Source organism: Centroberyx gerrardi, chromosome 6 (assembly GCF_048128805.1).
Source record: "Centroberyx gerrardi isolate f3 chromosome 6, fCenGer3.hap1.cur.20231027, whole genome shotgun sequence".
In the NCBI taxonomy this organism is placed as follows: domain Eukaryota; kingdom Metazoa; phylum Chordata; class Actinopteri; order Beryciformes; family Berycidae; genus Centroberyx; species Centroberyx gerrardi.
This window is the reverse complement of record NC_136002.1, coordinates 28073913-28087486: the sequence shown is the minus strand read 5'-3', so window position 1 is coordinate 28087486 and position 13574 is coordinate 28073913. Positions and strand designations below refer to the sequence as shown.

Here is a 13574-nt window from a genome sequence, read left to right as displayed (position 1 = left end):
CGCTCTGTCCAGAGAAAGCTGGACTCACCGACGGACGACGCTCTCGTCCCTTTGGTATACAGCTTGGTAAACTCAGTGTACTGTGTGCAGTTTACTGACGTCACGTTATATGATTTATGGGTATTGAAGTTCAAATTTATACATTTTGAAACTCTTGCTGCCATATGTGCTAATGTTTAAAGTTGTGTAGTGCAGCTTCAATGTAATCAAACGTTTAATTCCCAAATGAGACGTCCACCATTTAAAGAAAACTGACACCTTTACCTCGAAATGACTGCTGGCATGAACATACATTATTGAAGTTATTAAGACTAAGCTTTCAAAAAAGTAGCAATGTTGAGGGTGAAATCAACCTAATTTGTGAAATATCGACGAGTCAATTTCAGGAAGCCATTATTTTTAAAAATGGATATGTACCACTTGGGAATTAAACCCTTCTCATAGTCCTGATAATCTGTCCCCTCCTGTCATAGCGGTCTAAAGGTCAACTGACACTGTATCCAGATGGGAAAGTCCCACCAAACGTGATCCACCAAGCTGCCATTCATTTTCTATGAGAAGCGAGCAATTCCCTGCACAGTGCATGCTGGGATAGCTTGCGGTGTGAGGCTTATGGGTCTCTGTTACCTGAGGATATGAAAGGGGTCTCCAAGTGTGAATAAAGAGGTCTGGTCGAGAGCCTTAGGTCGCACACACACCGACCCTTACATATCCTCTTTAAATAGCCAAACAATTCCCTTACACCACCACAGCACCAACAGTTACAGATGTAGCATTGCAGAAGTCACACTTTTTAATGCTGCCATTTGGCTCCAACCCCTAGAGGAATCGTTTGGGGGGGGGGGGGGGGATAAAAATGTCCTCTCTTTTCAGCCCTCAGAAGGTGCAAGGAATGATCTGGTAGATGGTTGAGAGTTACTAACCCATAAAGGATGGAATAAATGCAGGATAAATGCATGAAGGGGGACTTTCACAAGGGGCACGACTGTATGTGAGCGTATGGTGTAATTTAATGCATCGGCCACAACCAGGAGTCAAGGCCAGCACCAAGGTTTATGTTGCAGTACATAGAGGCTTGCAGTAGAACTAGAGTTATGTAAGCAATTAGATTCAACGACTGCCTTATATCTCTCTGAAAAAAGGACAGATGGCATCTCAATTTGTAGATGAACAGCTTAGCCAAGACCTGTGGAATCTCCTTCCTTTCTCTCTCTCTCTCTCTCTCTCTCTCTCTCTCTCTCTCTCTCTCTCTGTCTCTCTCCCTCTGCTTGTCTCTAACAACCTGGAACTTTCCAAACCACTTTCAGAGAGTAATACAATATAATGGTGGTAATATCGCCATTTTGCAGAATTACAGTACATTATGTATTAACAAGTAACTCACAATTTGCCTTTTTCTTGTCGTTTTTTGCTACACTTGAAAGCGAACGCGGCCCCTGATGTCCTGACAGTCTGATAATAACCCTACGGCCCCTTAAACCTACTCAAAGCCTTTCACATGATGCCAAGAACTGAATGACCATCCATAGGAATAAGGATGCATGTTCATTTTAAAATAAGCTTTCTTTTCTGGTGCAACAAGGCGTCAACACAGACTGAGTGTAATAGAAAACATTCAATCCTGCTCATCCTCAGGCATTGTATAATCTCTATAATTTAGAAGTCAAATGATTCCCTCCTATTTGGAATACGTCTACCCTTGAGCTACTGAACTGTATTACTGCAACTTCAGAGAGGAGCCTCAGCACATGAATAAATTTCACATTAAACAGCATGGGCTGCACGCTCGTGAAAACATTTACCTGCAAATGAAGAGGGAATAAAAAAACAATAAAGGGGGAAAAAAATGTCTAATTTTGCTGCAGTAATGCAAGAATCATTCTAGCCCTATCTATTCTATTCTAGCCCTTGAAGTATATCTATGCATATATATGTGTGTGTGTGTGTGTGTGTGTGTGTGTGTGTGTTATATGTGTCTGTATAATGTGGGATGTATGAGTGTCTTTGCTTGAAAAGTTATGAGGTAGAAAAGTTCCATGTGACACAGCGTTCTGCGTTCAATCTGACGTTAAACTGCTGATGAATCTTTTAATCTCACAGACAGTCCAGAACATTCAGAGCTTCTTCTTATTCACATTCTGCTTTCACTGCTCTCTCTCTCTCTCTCTTTCTCTCTCTCTCTCTCTCTCTGTCTTTCTCTCTTTTTTTCACGCTCACTCTCTGTCTCTGTCTCACCCCGACTCTCACTCATGCACTATTCCTTTCTATCCACTCTGCTCTTCCATATTCTCTCACTGTACGCTTATTATTTCATTGCAGTCTCCTTTTCTCTCCCTCTTTCCATTACCTCCGCTCCTCTGCTCCGGCCCCCCCCCCCCCCCCCCCCCCCCAACACTCCTCTCCTTCTATTTTAGGTGGTTGCACCTGTCACTCTCACATTCCCTACTTCTGCTGACCAGCAGATACTCCGAGGTCTCACTTGGAGGGAGCCAACATAGACTCGGGACGGGACTGAGCGCAGGAAAACTAACTCATTTCTCATACTACTGATATACTGAAGTCCTGGCAAGAGGCAGAGAAAGTCAAATCAACCATTCTCAAGCAATCAATGCCATGAACCAATAAAACCTGAGCTACAAAAACTAAGAAAAGCACAGGCTGCACACACAGGTTACAGTCCTCAGTGTGCCTTTATTCATGAGGCCATTTACATTGTTTACATCATATTTATGCACGTATATAATGCCAAAACACAGAGGTTAATACAGTCCAATATTATCACTGTATTGTACACCGCGCTGAATTCAAAACCTTAGTTAGGCTTATGGAAGATTATTCATTGGGAGTCGTTGCTGTTTTGAATACGCTGTTGTTTGCCTTCCAGACTATGGAAATGTTCATTTGTTCACAGACATTTACACATTTGTTTGTTCATTCTTTGTTTGTTTGTGTTTATCTCTCTCTCTTCTCTCTCTCTCATTGTTACGGTATGACTGCATAATAATGTGTTGTTGTGAATGTCTGATCTGTTGTTGCAGGCTTTAACATAATAAGAAATTTGGACAAACTTGGTCAAATAAAGGATAAGCTAGACTATTACAAAACGATAAAATAGTATGGTGTCCTCCATCATGTGGAAGAAGACATAGGATTGTTTGCACAGAGAAACAGCCGAGTCTTTTGCACCGCTGAAATAATAAGAATGTCTTTGTGGATGCAGCAGCATGATAGCTAATTTTAAATTGGACTAGACACCAGCAGAGGCTGGATAAAAATGTGTGTATCCACAGATTCCTGCGGGGAAAATGATCCATGCTCTAATCATCTGTTTTTCCTCTGAAAGCATGACCTTTTAGTCTTTCAAACCTCAAAACTTTTAACTGTTTTAATGGGTTGCAGTCAGAGTTCAATGGGTTGCGCTGTCACTAACACTGCCAGAGTTAGGGGTTTGATTCTCAATTGGAGCCACGCATGCTAAAAATGTTTTGACTCATGCTAACATGAAGGCATCCAGCAAGTAGCATGTTGCGCTTGTTGTGTGAAACCCTTGTTAACTCCAATTTCGGTGATTTTCATGTTTTCATTTCAGCTGAAGGATCACATGCTCCTCTCTGGGCTTAATTCTCACATATCTAGGGCTGATAAAACCCTTTCAAAACCAACTGGATAATGTCAAAACTGTGTTGTCATCGAGCTTAAAATAATGCTGCTGTTCGAAGTTCCTGAAAAGTTTAAAGATAAAAGGTTTTCATCTCACAGCGATGATATGTTGTGCTATAATCTTCAGACAAGAAATATCAGGCAAATAAGCAACCAGGTGGCTCCTTCACAGATAGACTAACGTCAAACAGTGACAATTCACAAATCATATAATTATTAGGAATACTGAATTCAATGGAAGCCCAAGGTTGATTTTCAATGACGCATTTTCTGTGCTTCAACAGCCTACACACACACACACACACACACACACACACACACACACACACAGGATTCATTTCCCTCCAGCTCAGTTAAACTGCTACAAACTACCCAACCTCAAACATCAAACATTAAACAGCCTCCGTCATTTGAAGCACTTGGGCATAGACGATAACTCCGGCAGACAGCAGCAATTCAAAGGGAAATACCATTATAAATAAATCATTTTAGTTGGCCCGCATTCATAACGCATTCCTCTTGAAAAGTCTATTTGCCATAAGAGTAAGCAAGGTACTTTCGAGACCAGCAGGCCAGCACAAAACAGATGTGTAACCCAAAAAACGAATATCTAAGCAAGTAAAGGCCTAGACAGACATTCATTGTGCTAGACAGTCACGAGCATCATCCCATGGCCCAGATGAAATGCTGCCTCATAGTTTGAGAGAAAAAGACTGCCAGAACATGAATGTACATGGAATAGACACAGGAAGAAAAAGTACTAAAATTGACCTATATACATTATCTCATTTGCATGTTCACACACAGAAGACAGACCTATTGTTTCCTAGTTAGTAAGTCCTAAGACTCTGCTTACTTGTAGGGTGCACATGTGACCAGAGCCTATCATTGAGGAAAATGTAGGCGATAATGAGGTAAATATTGGACTTTGGGACCCACAGTGCAATTGTTTGGCTACAAAACACTCAGATTGAGCTGCATGAGCTGTTTGATGGACATTTTATGCTTTTTTGGAGTATTAAAAGATAGATAACTTAACAGTAGTCTGGGAGAAGGCTGGGCTAACTCGCTGTGTGTTTGGTGGTCCTACAAACTTCGGTGGAGTTTGTAGATAATGAGTGAATTTTAATTTTGGGCTGAACTGTTCCTTTAATGTGACTTGCATGTCTTTGGAAGGTGGGAGGAAACCCACAACGAAAGGGGCCAGGAATCAAACCCAGGTCCTTCTTCCTGTAAGGCGATAGCGCAAACAACTGAGCCACCAAGCCCCCCCCCCCCAGCAGTTTGCATAACACTTATTGTCCACACAAGGGGGAGAGACTATACTTCATGATGTCACTTTGCGAGAGAGGCTTCCTAGGAATCCCTCTCTCTCTCTCTGTCTGTCTGTCTGTGTCTCTCTCTCTCTCTCTCTCTCTCTCTCTCTCTCGGAGCGGAGCAGACCCGACCACCTGTTTATTGTGTAAACTGCTGTGACCAGAGCACAGTGGCGTTCAAATGAGGGCAGACTAACAGGTGCTGTGTGTGTGCTGTCCCACTGTGGATGTGTTCATCTCCCAGGCTCAGCACTTCTAAAACCCGGCTTCGCTCGCACACACACACACACACACACACACATCCCCCCCCCCCACTCCCCTTCACACCCCCCGTCATCTGCCACGCTCCCCTCTCACAGCAACCGATCCTGCTGCTGCTCTAGCTCAGCCAGGAGCCTGAAACTATACTAATGGACGCAATATGTGTGTGTTTGTGTGTGTGTGTGTGTGTGTGTGAGAGAGAGAGAGACAGAGAGACAGAGAGAGAGGAAGACTCTTTCTTGGAATGAAAAAGAGGGAGAGAGTGTGTCTGTATTTGTGTGTGTGCGTGTGTGTGTGCATCTGCAAAAAAAATCTCCCTGTCATCACGCACACAAACAGTGAAAGTGTGGCGGTGCAACCAAATTGAATGCGTATTGTGGATTTGCGTTCCCCTCAGTCAATATCATCTCAAATACCGGCGTAATGGAAATCAACATGCCAGCCTGCCCACAGCCTCACAGAAACACTGCATTCATGTAAACCAGAAATCACCGTATTGGGATTCAGAAGGGGAACAGAAATTAAGTGTGAAAGGAGGAAGAAAGAGAGAGAGAGACAGCAGGTGAAAAAGAGGGTAAATGTTTTGTCTGCCAAAGGAGTTGCCTCAACATTTTTACTTTGATCACATGGGGATATCTAACATCTGAGTAGACTTTTGAATCGGTGTTTCACTTTGCTTCCTGTTGCAGAGGGCATTGCCCAAAAAGTTGCTGGCAATGTCACCAGCCTCTCACAAAGTCACAATGTAAAAGTCAAATCCTGAATTATTCTGGCCACAAAACAACCAATTTCCATATAATAACCCAGACAATTCTGACAAAAAGTAATTAATCTGTGTCTCAAACGCCACAAGTGATTGTCACAACAATAAACAAGATTTCTGTTCACTTGACACACACACACATACATAGACACACACACACACACACAGATTCGCACATACACACACGCACACACACACACCACCTCTCCCAATGGATGCTGGCAACTAGGACACTGACTCCTCTCGTTTCTCCCTCTCACTCCCTCCAGAGTGCGTGCACTTATAGTGGCAAACTATAAAAAGAAACTGCTGTTATAGACTGGAACTCGAATACCCCTTCAAACTCACTCGCCCGCATGATTCACACCACAAAGGTGGCGTCGTGAAACAGTGACACAGCTTTTGAAACGGCAGCACCGTATTAACTTTGGGTTCCTTGACATGGACCCTCGTTCCTTGATAGCGTAGCGAGGCGTTTCGGCGGTCCGCCGCTGTTACAGGAGAGAACAAGAGAGACTGCAGGCTCTTGCAAGCTAAGCCAGACTCTGACAGCACATGTGGGGGCTGAAGTGCGAGGCTTGCAGAGTTTTTTGGGGGGTTAGATACTAGATACCTGTAGGTCGGCTGTTGTTCCCTCCCTGTTTGCAGGTGGAGGATAAGCCCAAACAGCAAGTGTAGACTGTTGAACTATCCAAGCCACAATGCGATCAGCCAGCGCTAGATGAGTCACAGGCGTATTAGAATAACACAATAAAACCTAGAATAGAATAGACGGGCACTGCTGAGTAATCTGTGTGTGGCCTTTTGTAAAGTGAAAACGATCACTGGAGATGTGGTGAAGATGCACAATATGCAAAACAGCTTCCCATGTCTGTCTGTCAGATTGAACAGGATTCAGCTAACAGCATTAGAGGGATCTAATCTCCTCGTCCTTTCTTTTTCCGTTACTAATAAACAAAACAAAAAAACATTGGATCCAGGAACATTGCATTGCCTTGCTCCCTTTCTAACACCCACAGCTCTCCTCCTTATCTGGAGTATTCTCAGCGGGGGGTGAAGGAGAAGTGGCGTAACAGAGAAAAGGATAAAAATGGACAGACTGACAGTGTTGGTACTGATATCAGCATTTTTTCATCTTCTTTCATAACTAGGAAACAAAAGGCTTCCCAGTCCACAGCTGCTATCTCCCAGTTTCTTTGACAGGGGCAGAGGGCATCCCTCATAGACCCTAATAATCTAGTGTGTGTGTGTGGGTGTGTGTGTGTGCGCACATGTATAAGATGCAGGTGTGTACCATCATCATACCCAGTAACCTGGTGATACAGAGCTCAGTGGTTTTTTAACACTGGAAAACTTCCAAGGTTCCAAGGTTCATATTTTAAATCATATATTAAATCTAATTATGAAATGAAATGAAATGAATGAAATCGATTGGTCAGAAATACAGTACAACAAGTACAACCTTGTACGATCATACAAGCCATAACAAAACGCATTGACTTTGAAAAACTTTGAAAAACATACATCCTTAGAACAGATGTGTCCTTTTCAACACATCTGTGTGTCTAGTTTTGGGACAATACCAATTTCTCCACACGAATCATCAAGTTTCATTATGCTTACATACACACATCCTTTCAACACAACATATGTTGTTACACCCAACACATACCGACACAACATATGCTGTTCTTAACCAATGTTGCACTCAAAAGCAACATGAATGTATGTCGTCCTAAACTAGACACTTTGGTGTGCTGGAATTGGCATGACCTTTTTAAGAGTGTACTATTCCATTAGATTGTAATAAAGCTGATGTCATATTTTTGATATTGATTGAAGCAAAATCTCAAGGCTGAGCTCAACCCACAGCTAAAAAGAGAGCCTGGTTGTGAACCACTACTATAGATTATGCAATTAAAGTTAAAAGATTACATTAGATAAATGTATAACTACTGTAACAGTCTGCTGCTCCAGCTGCTCCAGGTGAGTTGAAGCTGCACTGTGCCTCCCATCACAAATAACCCCGGGAAAAACCCAGCAGACGAAAACAGCTGACTCACACAATGCTTCCTATCACTGGCCTCTAATTAAAAGACTGATAACAGGCCATTTGATGCATGTTTGTATCCACACTGCCTTACAGTAACATGAGTGCATTCATTTTTAGCATTGTGGCCCCAGTAGGGATTGAACCTCTAACCCCTGAGGCACACAGGACCGTTCTAGTTTCTTGCTCATTTTTTTTTTACGTTTTCCATCCATTTAATATTAATTGTGACTGTTTCACATTACAGCTGCGTTGTTTTTCCTTTTGAAGTGGCACATCTAACAATTAACCAATCTAATCCCGAGGCTTTGAACTAATGACAAACCCATTGCAGGCATCCAGACAATTTTGCCTATGTGTCTCACAGTTCATTTGCCACTCTGTGAAGTGAGAAAAAAAGCCTTGTTTATGGTTCTGTAACAGGAACAACAGCTGCGTTGCTCGGTATTGCCGTCTTGTGGCTATTGTGAGCTAACTTCATTAGCTTCAAAGGAATCCTGTCCATCATTATAATTCGCTTGTGCTCTCGCTGTGTGAAGTCTGGGATGTATTGTACCCTAACTATTATTACACAGCTAACCGGTTTTAAGTGCCTGTTGGGTAAGCATCCCAGCAACAGCAGAGCGATACTTTAACAGAGACACAAGGGCACAGCGACTGTGGGTATTATTTTGTTGATGCTCTTCACCACAGCAGCTTATAATGAGTGAGCAGGTAGAGGTTCAGCGTCTTGCTAAAGGAGGCTTCCACAAGACACAAGGCTGCGGATGGACACACTGGCTTTTGCAGTAAATTAACCTTTGACCTTCCAGTTGCTCGCTGGTCTCACTAATCCCTAAAGGTCATCCTGACACCAAAAAAATCCAAAAAACAGAAACAATCTAGGTTTCTATTCTGGATTTTCTCATCCTCTTCATCCCTGGATACAACCCATCTCTCACTGAAATGCCTCTTTTTCTCTCTGCCTTTGTATCCGCAATTATCTCTCTATCTCTTAACTGTTTTCAGGTCTTTTTCAAGGTCTTCCCCAACGAGCTTGAGAGTGTCTCTCGACGGTGTGTGTCAGCGAGTGTGTGTGTGTGTGTGTGTGTGTGTATGTGTGTGTATGTGTGTTGGCTTCTCCATAGCAGACATGCAGCCCATGGCCAGCTGTCCCCTGCAGGTCCTGGGCAGCTTGTTGCTCTGCCTCCTCACCCCGCACTGACAGGCTCTCCTTTCCTCAGATATAAATAGATAACGATGCTAACAGATGCACCAGCCCCTGTCTATCTATCTACACACACACACACACACACACACACACTGTCACCCACCTACTCTAAAGCCTCCCGGTGGCTAGAACATTCTGGAAGTAATGCAAAACAGGTTAGGCGAGACACCTGACAGCGCAAAACACTGAAAAGATCAAAATACGATCATCCGATGTAGGTTAATATCGCCAGATTTCTGCGCTCACCGGAGATTAAAGAAATCAATTACCAAGTTTAAAGAGAGCAACTAATAAGCAGGTCATGGCACATTCAGGGCGCCACAAAAATAGTCAACTATATACAGAAGCAGGGCTTGGCTTGGAGAACTGCAACTACAGATTGACTTAAATATCCCACGCCAGAATAGCAAAAGTGACAAAAAGTGAAGGGATGGAGGAACAGACAGAGGGAGAAATGAAGCTCAGCAGACCAGGAGTCGGCTGTCGGGTCAACAGATGCCAGCCGAAGCCCTTTATTCAGAGAAGTAAGCTGGCAGGTAGAGCAGAGTAAATTCATTGCATCTCCCGATTAGAAAATAGTCTCAGGTCCCATATCACTGACTTCATAACTCCCCCCCCCCCCCCCTCCCCTTCTCCAGTTCCCTCTCCCTCCCTCCCCTCCTCCTCCCCCCCTTTTCCAGGAGCCTTGGCTTAGTGCAGGTTAGCCCCGACCGAGAAGGAAAAGTAAGCAGCTACTCACCGTTCGCAGGAACTGAATCTCCTCCTCTCCCTCTCCCCCTTCTGCCATCCTTCGCCGAGGGTTATTCGCAGCTCCTCGGGAGAAAAGAGAAAATCCCTCTGTTTTCTCTCTTCAGGCTTTGTATCTTTTTTTTTCTTTTTTTTTAAATACCTTTCAGCCTCTTTCTCCTTTGCTACGTCTCCCTCTCTCTCTCTCTCTCTCTCTCTCTCTCCACGCTACACCTCTGTCTGTCTCTCTCTCTCTCTCCTCGCTGCTGTACCTCTCTCTCTCTCTCTCTCTCTCTCTCACTCCCTCTCTGTGTCTCTCGCTCTCAGCGCCTGTGTGTGGGTGTGCTGGAGGACAGCATGAGTCCTGTGGCTCTCACGGTGCTGTGAGAGAGAGTGACGGGGAAGAGAGGCTCTCCCCGCTCCTCTCCCCCGCCTTGCATCCCACCACAGGGGGGGGAGGGTTTGGGGGGGGGGGGGGGGGGGGGGGGATAAGGGAGGGGTAGGCACCTTGTTACACACACACACACCGCTCCCATCCCATCCCACCATGCCGCCATGTTTGTAGAAGTGGGCCACTCCTTCACACAGGCTGCCCCCCCCCCTCCCTCCCTTCCACATGTCTGAGGCTATAAAAGGAAAGGGGGTGAGGACTCTCTCTAGCCTTTTGGGAGTGTGCACTGTGAACACATACACACACACACACACAGTCTCTCTCACACACACACATACACACACTCACACACATCTTAACTGTTCAAAGTGAAGAAGTCAGCTGCACTGTACAAAAACCCCTTTCAAAATCACAGGCACAGATGTATCAGTGAATTAACGCTGCAGTATCGCTCCGACCCCAAGAGGAGCTGTTTGGAAAATTAATACTGTGTCAGCGATGTGTGTCATCTGACATCTGATTGAGTTGTATATTATGTTGTTATGTTGTAATTATGTTGTTACTATATGCCTATTCGGTTGTACAGCATTTGAGAAAGAACACTTCCATCATGGTCTCTGCAGTCGTAATGCAGGACAGATGCAGCACAAGTGCATGATGGGTAGGGATGGGATGATCTGCTTATCTCACGATATGATTCGATACGCGATATGGGGTTCACGATTCAATACAACCACGTATGATGTAATAAATAAAAGTTCAAAGACAACAAAGTCTGACTGCAGAATTATCTTTATTTCTGAGCCACAGATCTTTCCAGCAATGGTATTGTCTTGCTAGAATGTAAACAACAATATAAAAATGTCATTACAAAGTGAAAATAATATAATTTGGATAGAGAGCTTGTGAAATTGTGATGGGCAAGCTATCTCATTTGTGATTACTACAGCAGAATAAAATGTAGTTAATATTGTGATTCATTGTGATTCTTCCCTAACCAATCAGATAATCTCAGTTTAAACCCTGAATCAGCTACAGATCTGCTGGATCAAAGCAAACCTAAACATATATAAACATATACCTTGGCACACTATGGCTGCTTTTCAGTCAATATCAGGATACAAGGCTTCACACAGACGTTATTGTCAGGCTTTAGGAGACGTTGGAAATTAGCTCAGTGCACTTTAACACTTTCCCATAAAATCTGTGTTTTTAAAAGCCTTTTATGCTTTGGTGTTAAGACATTAATCACCACCTCAATTATTTTTAACATCGCAATTACATAACTGTAGTAAAATCATCACGGAAAAAAAAAACCATCCAGGCTAATGTTGTGCTGTCATTGTATTCCAGGCAGCAAAAACCTTAGTAAAGACTTAAAATGGATAAACCTGCCCCATATCTGAGTGACCGGGCAGGAATCCAAAAAGGCCATTTTGAGACACCCCAGGAAAGTGAAATTATCCTTGTGATTTGTTTTATGTAACAGTCTGATCAATATAAGAGAACAGAGTTGCGCTGGAATATGCACAGGAGAAGCAAAGGTGTGTGAGTGGGTGGCTGGAGTGTGTGTGAGTGTGTGTGAGTGTGTGTGTGGTGGTGGGGCGGTGGGGGGGCGGGGGGTGCATGGGTATATCCAAAGGTGTCTACCTAGCCTCTCCACGTCCCTCTAGTCTGCTGTTAGCTCTGAAAATACATTTTAGGCACTGAGAAAAAAAATAAAAATAAATACCTACTCTATCTCCTGCCTATGAAATGCCAATAGGTTAGGCTGTGAATCAATACTGTCACGGAAATGTATTTTTGCAGCCTGTACACTGCCTACTCCATCCATATCCTGCTTATGTCATGCCAAAACGCTATGATGTCACTGTAATACATCTTTTTTTGTTTTTACTTACTCTTATTGCTCAGAGGAGAGAGTGGAAAAATATCAACAGCACGGTCTGGAAAGCCTAACTGCACCCCAGAGGGAAGCAGATGGGTCTGCATGAGTGGCACACCCCTCCTGCTCATTCAAGCAGCCGAGATGCAGCAGACAGAAAGCTGGAGTCTGGGCAAAAAGCGTTTTATATACACACACACACACACACACATACACACACACACACACACACACACACGCACAGACAGCGAGTACAGACCGTGTGTCCAGCCCTTACCTCCTCAGTCTCCATCTGTCATCTCTCAGCATGCTCTCCCGCTCGCCCATCTCCCATAGCAACAACATCTGGCAGGGGAGGAAGATGTCACTCGGTCTGGACCCGCCGCTCCGGGCTACAACTCCGGCGCGCGGACGGCCGGAGGGACGGACGGACGGACGGACGGAAAAGGGGGGGGGAAATACGCCACTGAAGCAGAACTAACACGAATGCTGGGAGTATGAGTCCAGATTCGGATGAACTGTTTTTCGCCAACTCATGAACCCTCCCCGTTTGTCTGCAGTTACGACGTCCGGCCTCAAGGTGGCGACATTGCACAGGGATTGTGATGCTCCTCTCTCCACCATAAATGATCAAGCATTTGCAGTGGTGAACCAGGGAAGCTTTTTAAAATGCTCAGAGGCGATGCAACAGCATGCAGTGGCACTCAAAGCCTTACAGTTTCGCATTCTGATCAAACTGAAGGCTATTAAGTTTATTGGGTTTTTTTTACTAAATTAGGAATGTAGCTCTAGATTTTCAAATACCAGCTGAGTCGACTGCAACTCTTCCTGTTTTAAAGTCAGCATTGCTTAAGATTACAGTAAGATTACCACATTGCCAGGAAAGGGCAAGTGCTTTTTTTTTAAAAAAAAAATTGTGGTCAGTGACATTTCCATGAAGCGCTGCATGCGTGTTTGAGCCCCCTTCTCTGAGCTGCTTTCTAATGCAAATCCCAAATGCATTTTAGGTGTCTGGACTTGGCATGCAGGACTGCAGGAGTCTCTGCATCTCCCCTAGCTGCCTTTGAATGCCACATCGCCTCTCTCTCTCTCTCTCTCTCTCTCTCTCTCTCTCTCTCTCTCTCTCTCTCTCTCTCTCTCACCCACTCGGCTTCCTCCAGAATGCAGCCACCTCTGCTCTGCAGGCTCGGGGGGGGGACATTAATGTCCCCTGTTCGGTCCCCTCTTCCTCTTGGTGTGTTCAAACAAGGATGCCTTTGAGTCCCCCTGTCCAGCTGCACAGTTACATTCAGAAGCACAAACACTACCTCCC

At 44.3% G+C, this 13574-nt stretch overlaps 1 protein-coding gene across 1 annotated transcript in view; it reads right to left on the bottom strand.

The window, feature by feature from the left end:
• ryr1b (ryanodine receptor 1b (skeletal)) overlaps positions 1–10604 on the bottom strand; it is an 83559-nt gene extending 72955 nt beyond the window's left edge. The window contains exons 1-2 of the mRNA XM_078283946.1: positions 10514–10604; positions 10000–10070 (exon numbers count right to left, since the gene is read on the bottom strand). Coding sequence (XP_078140072.1) covers positions 10000–10070; positions 10514–10604 — 162 coding nt within the window. The remainder of the gene's footprint in view (positions 1–9999; positions 10071–10513) is intronic.
• Between the last annotated feature and the right edge of the window lie 2970 nt (positions 10605–13574).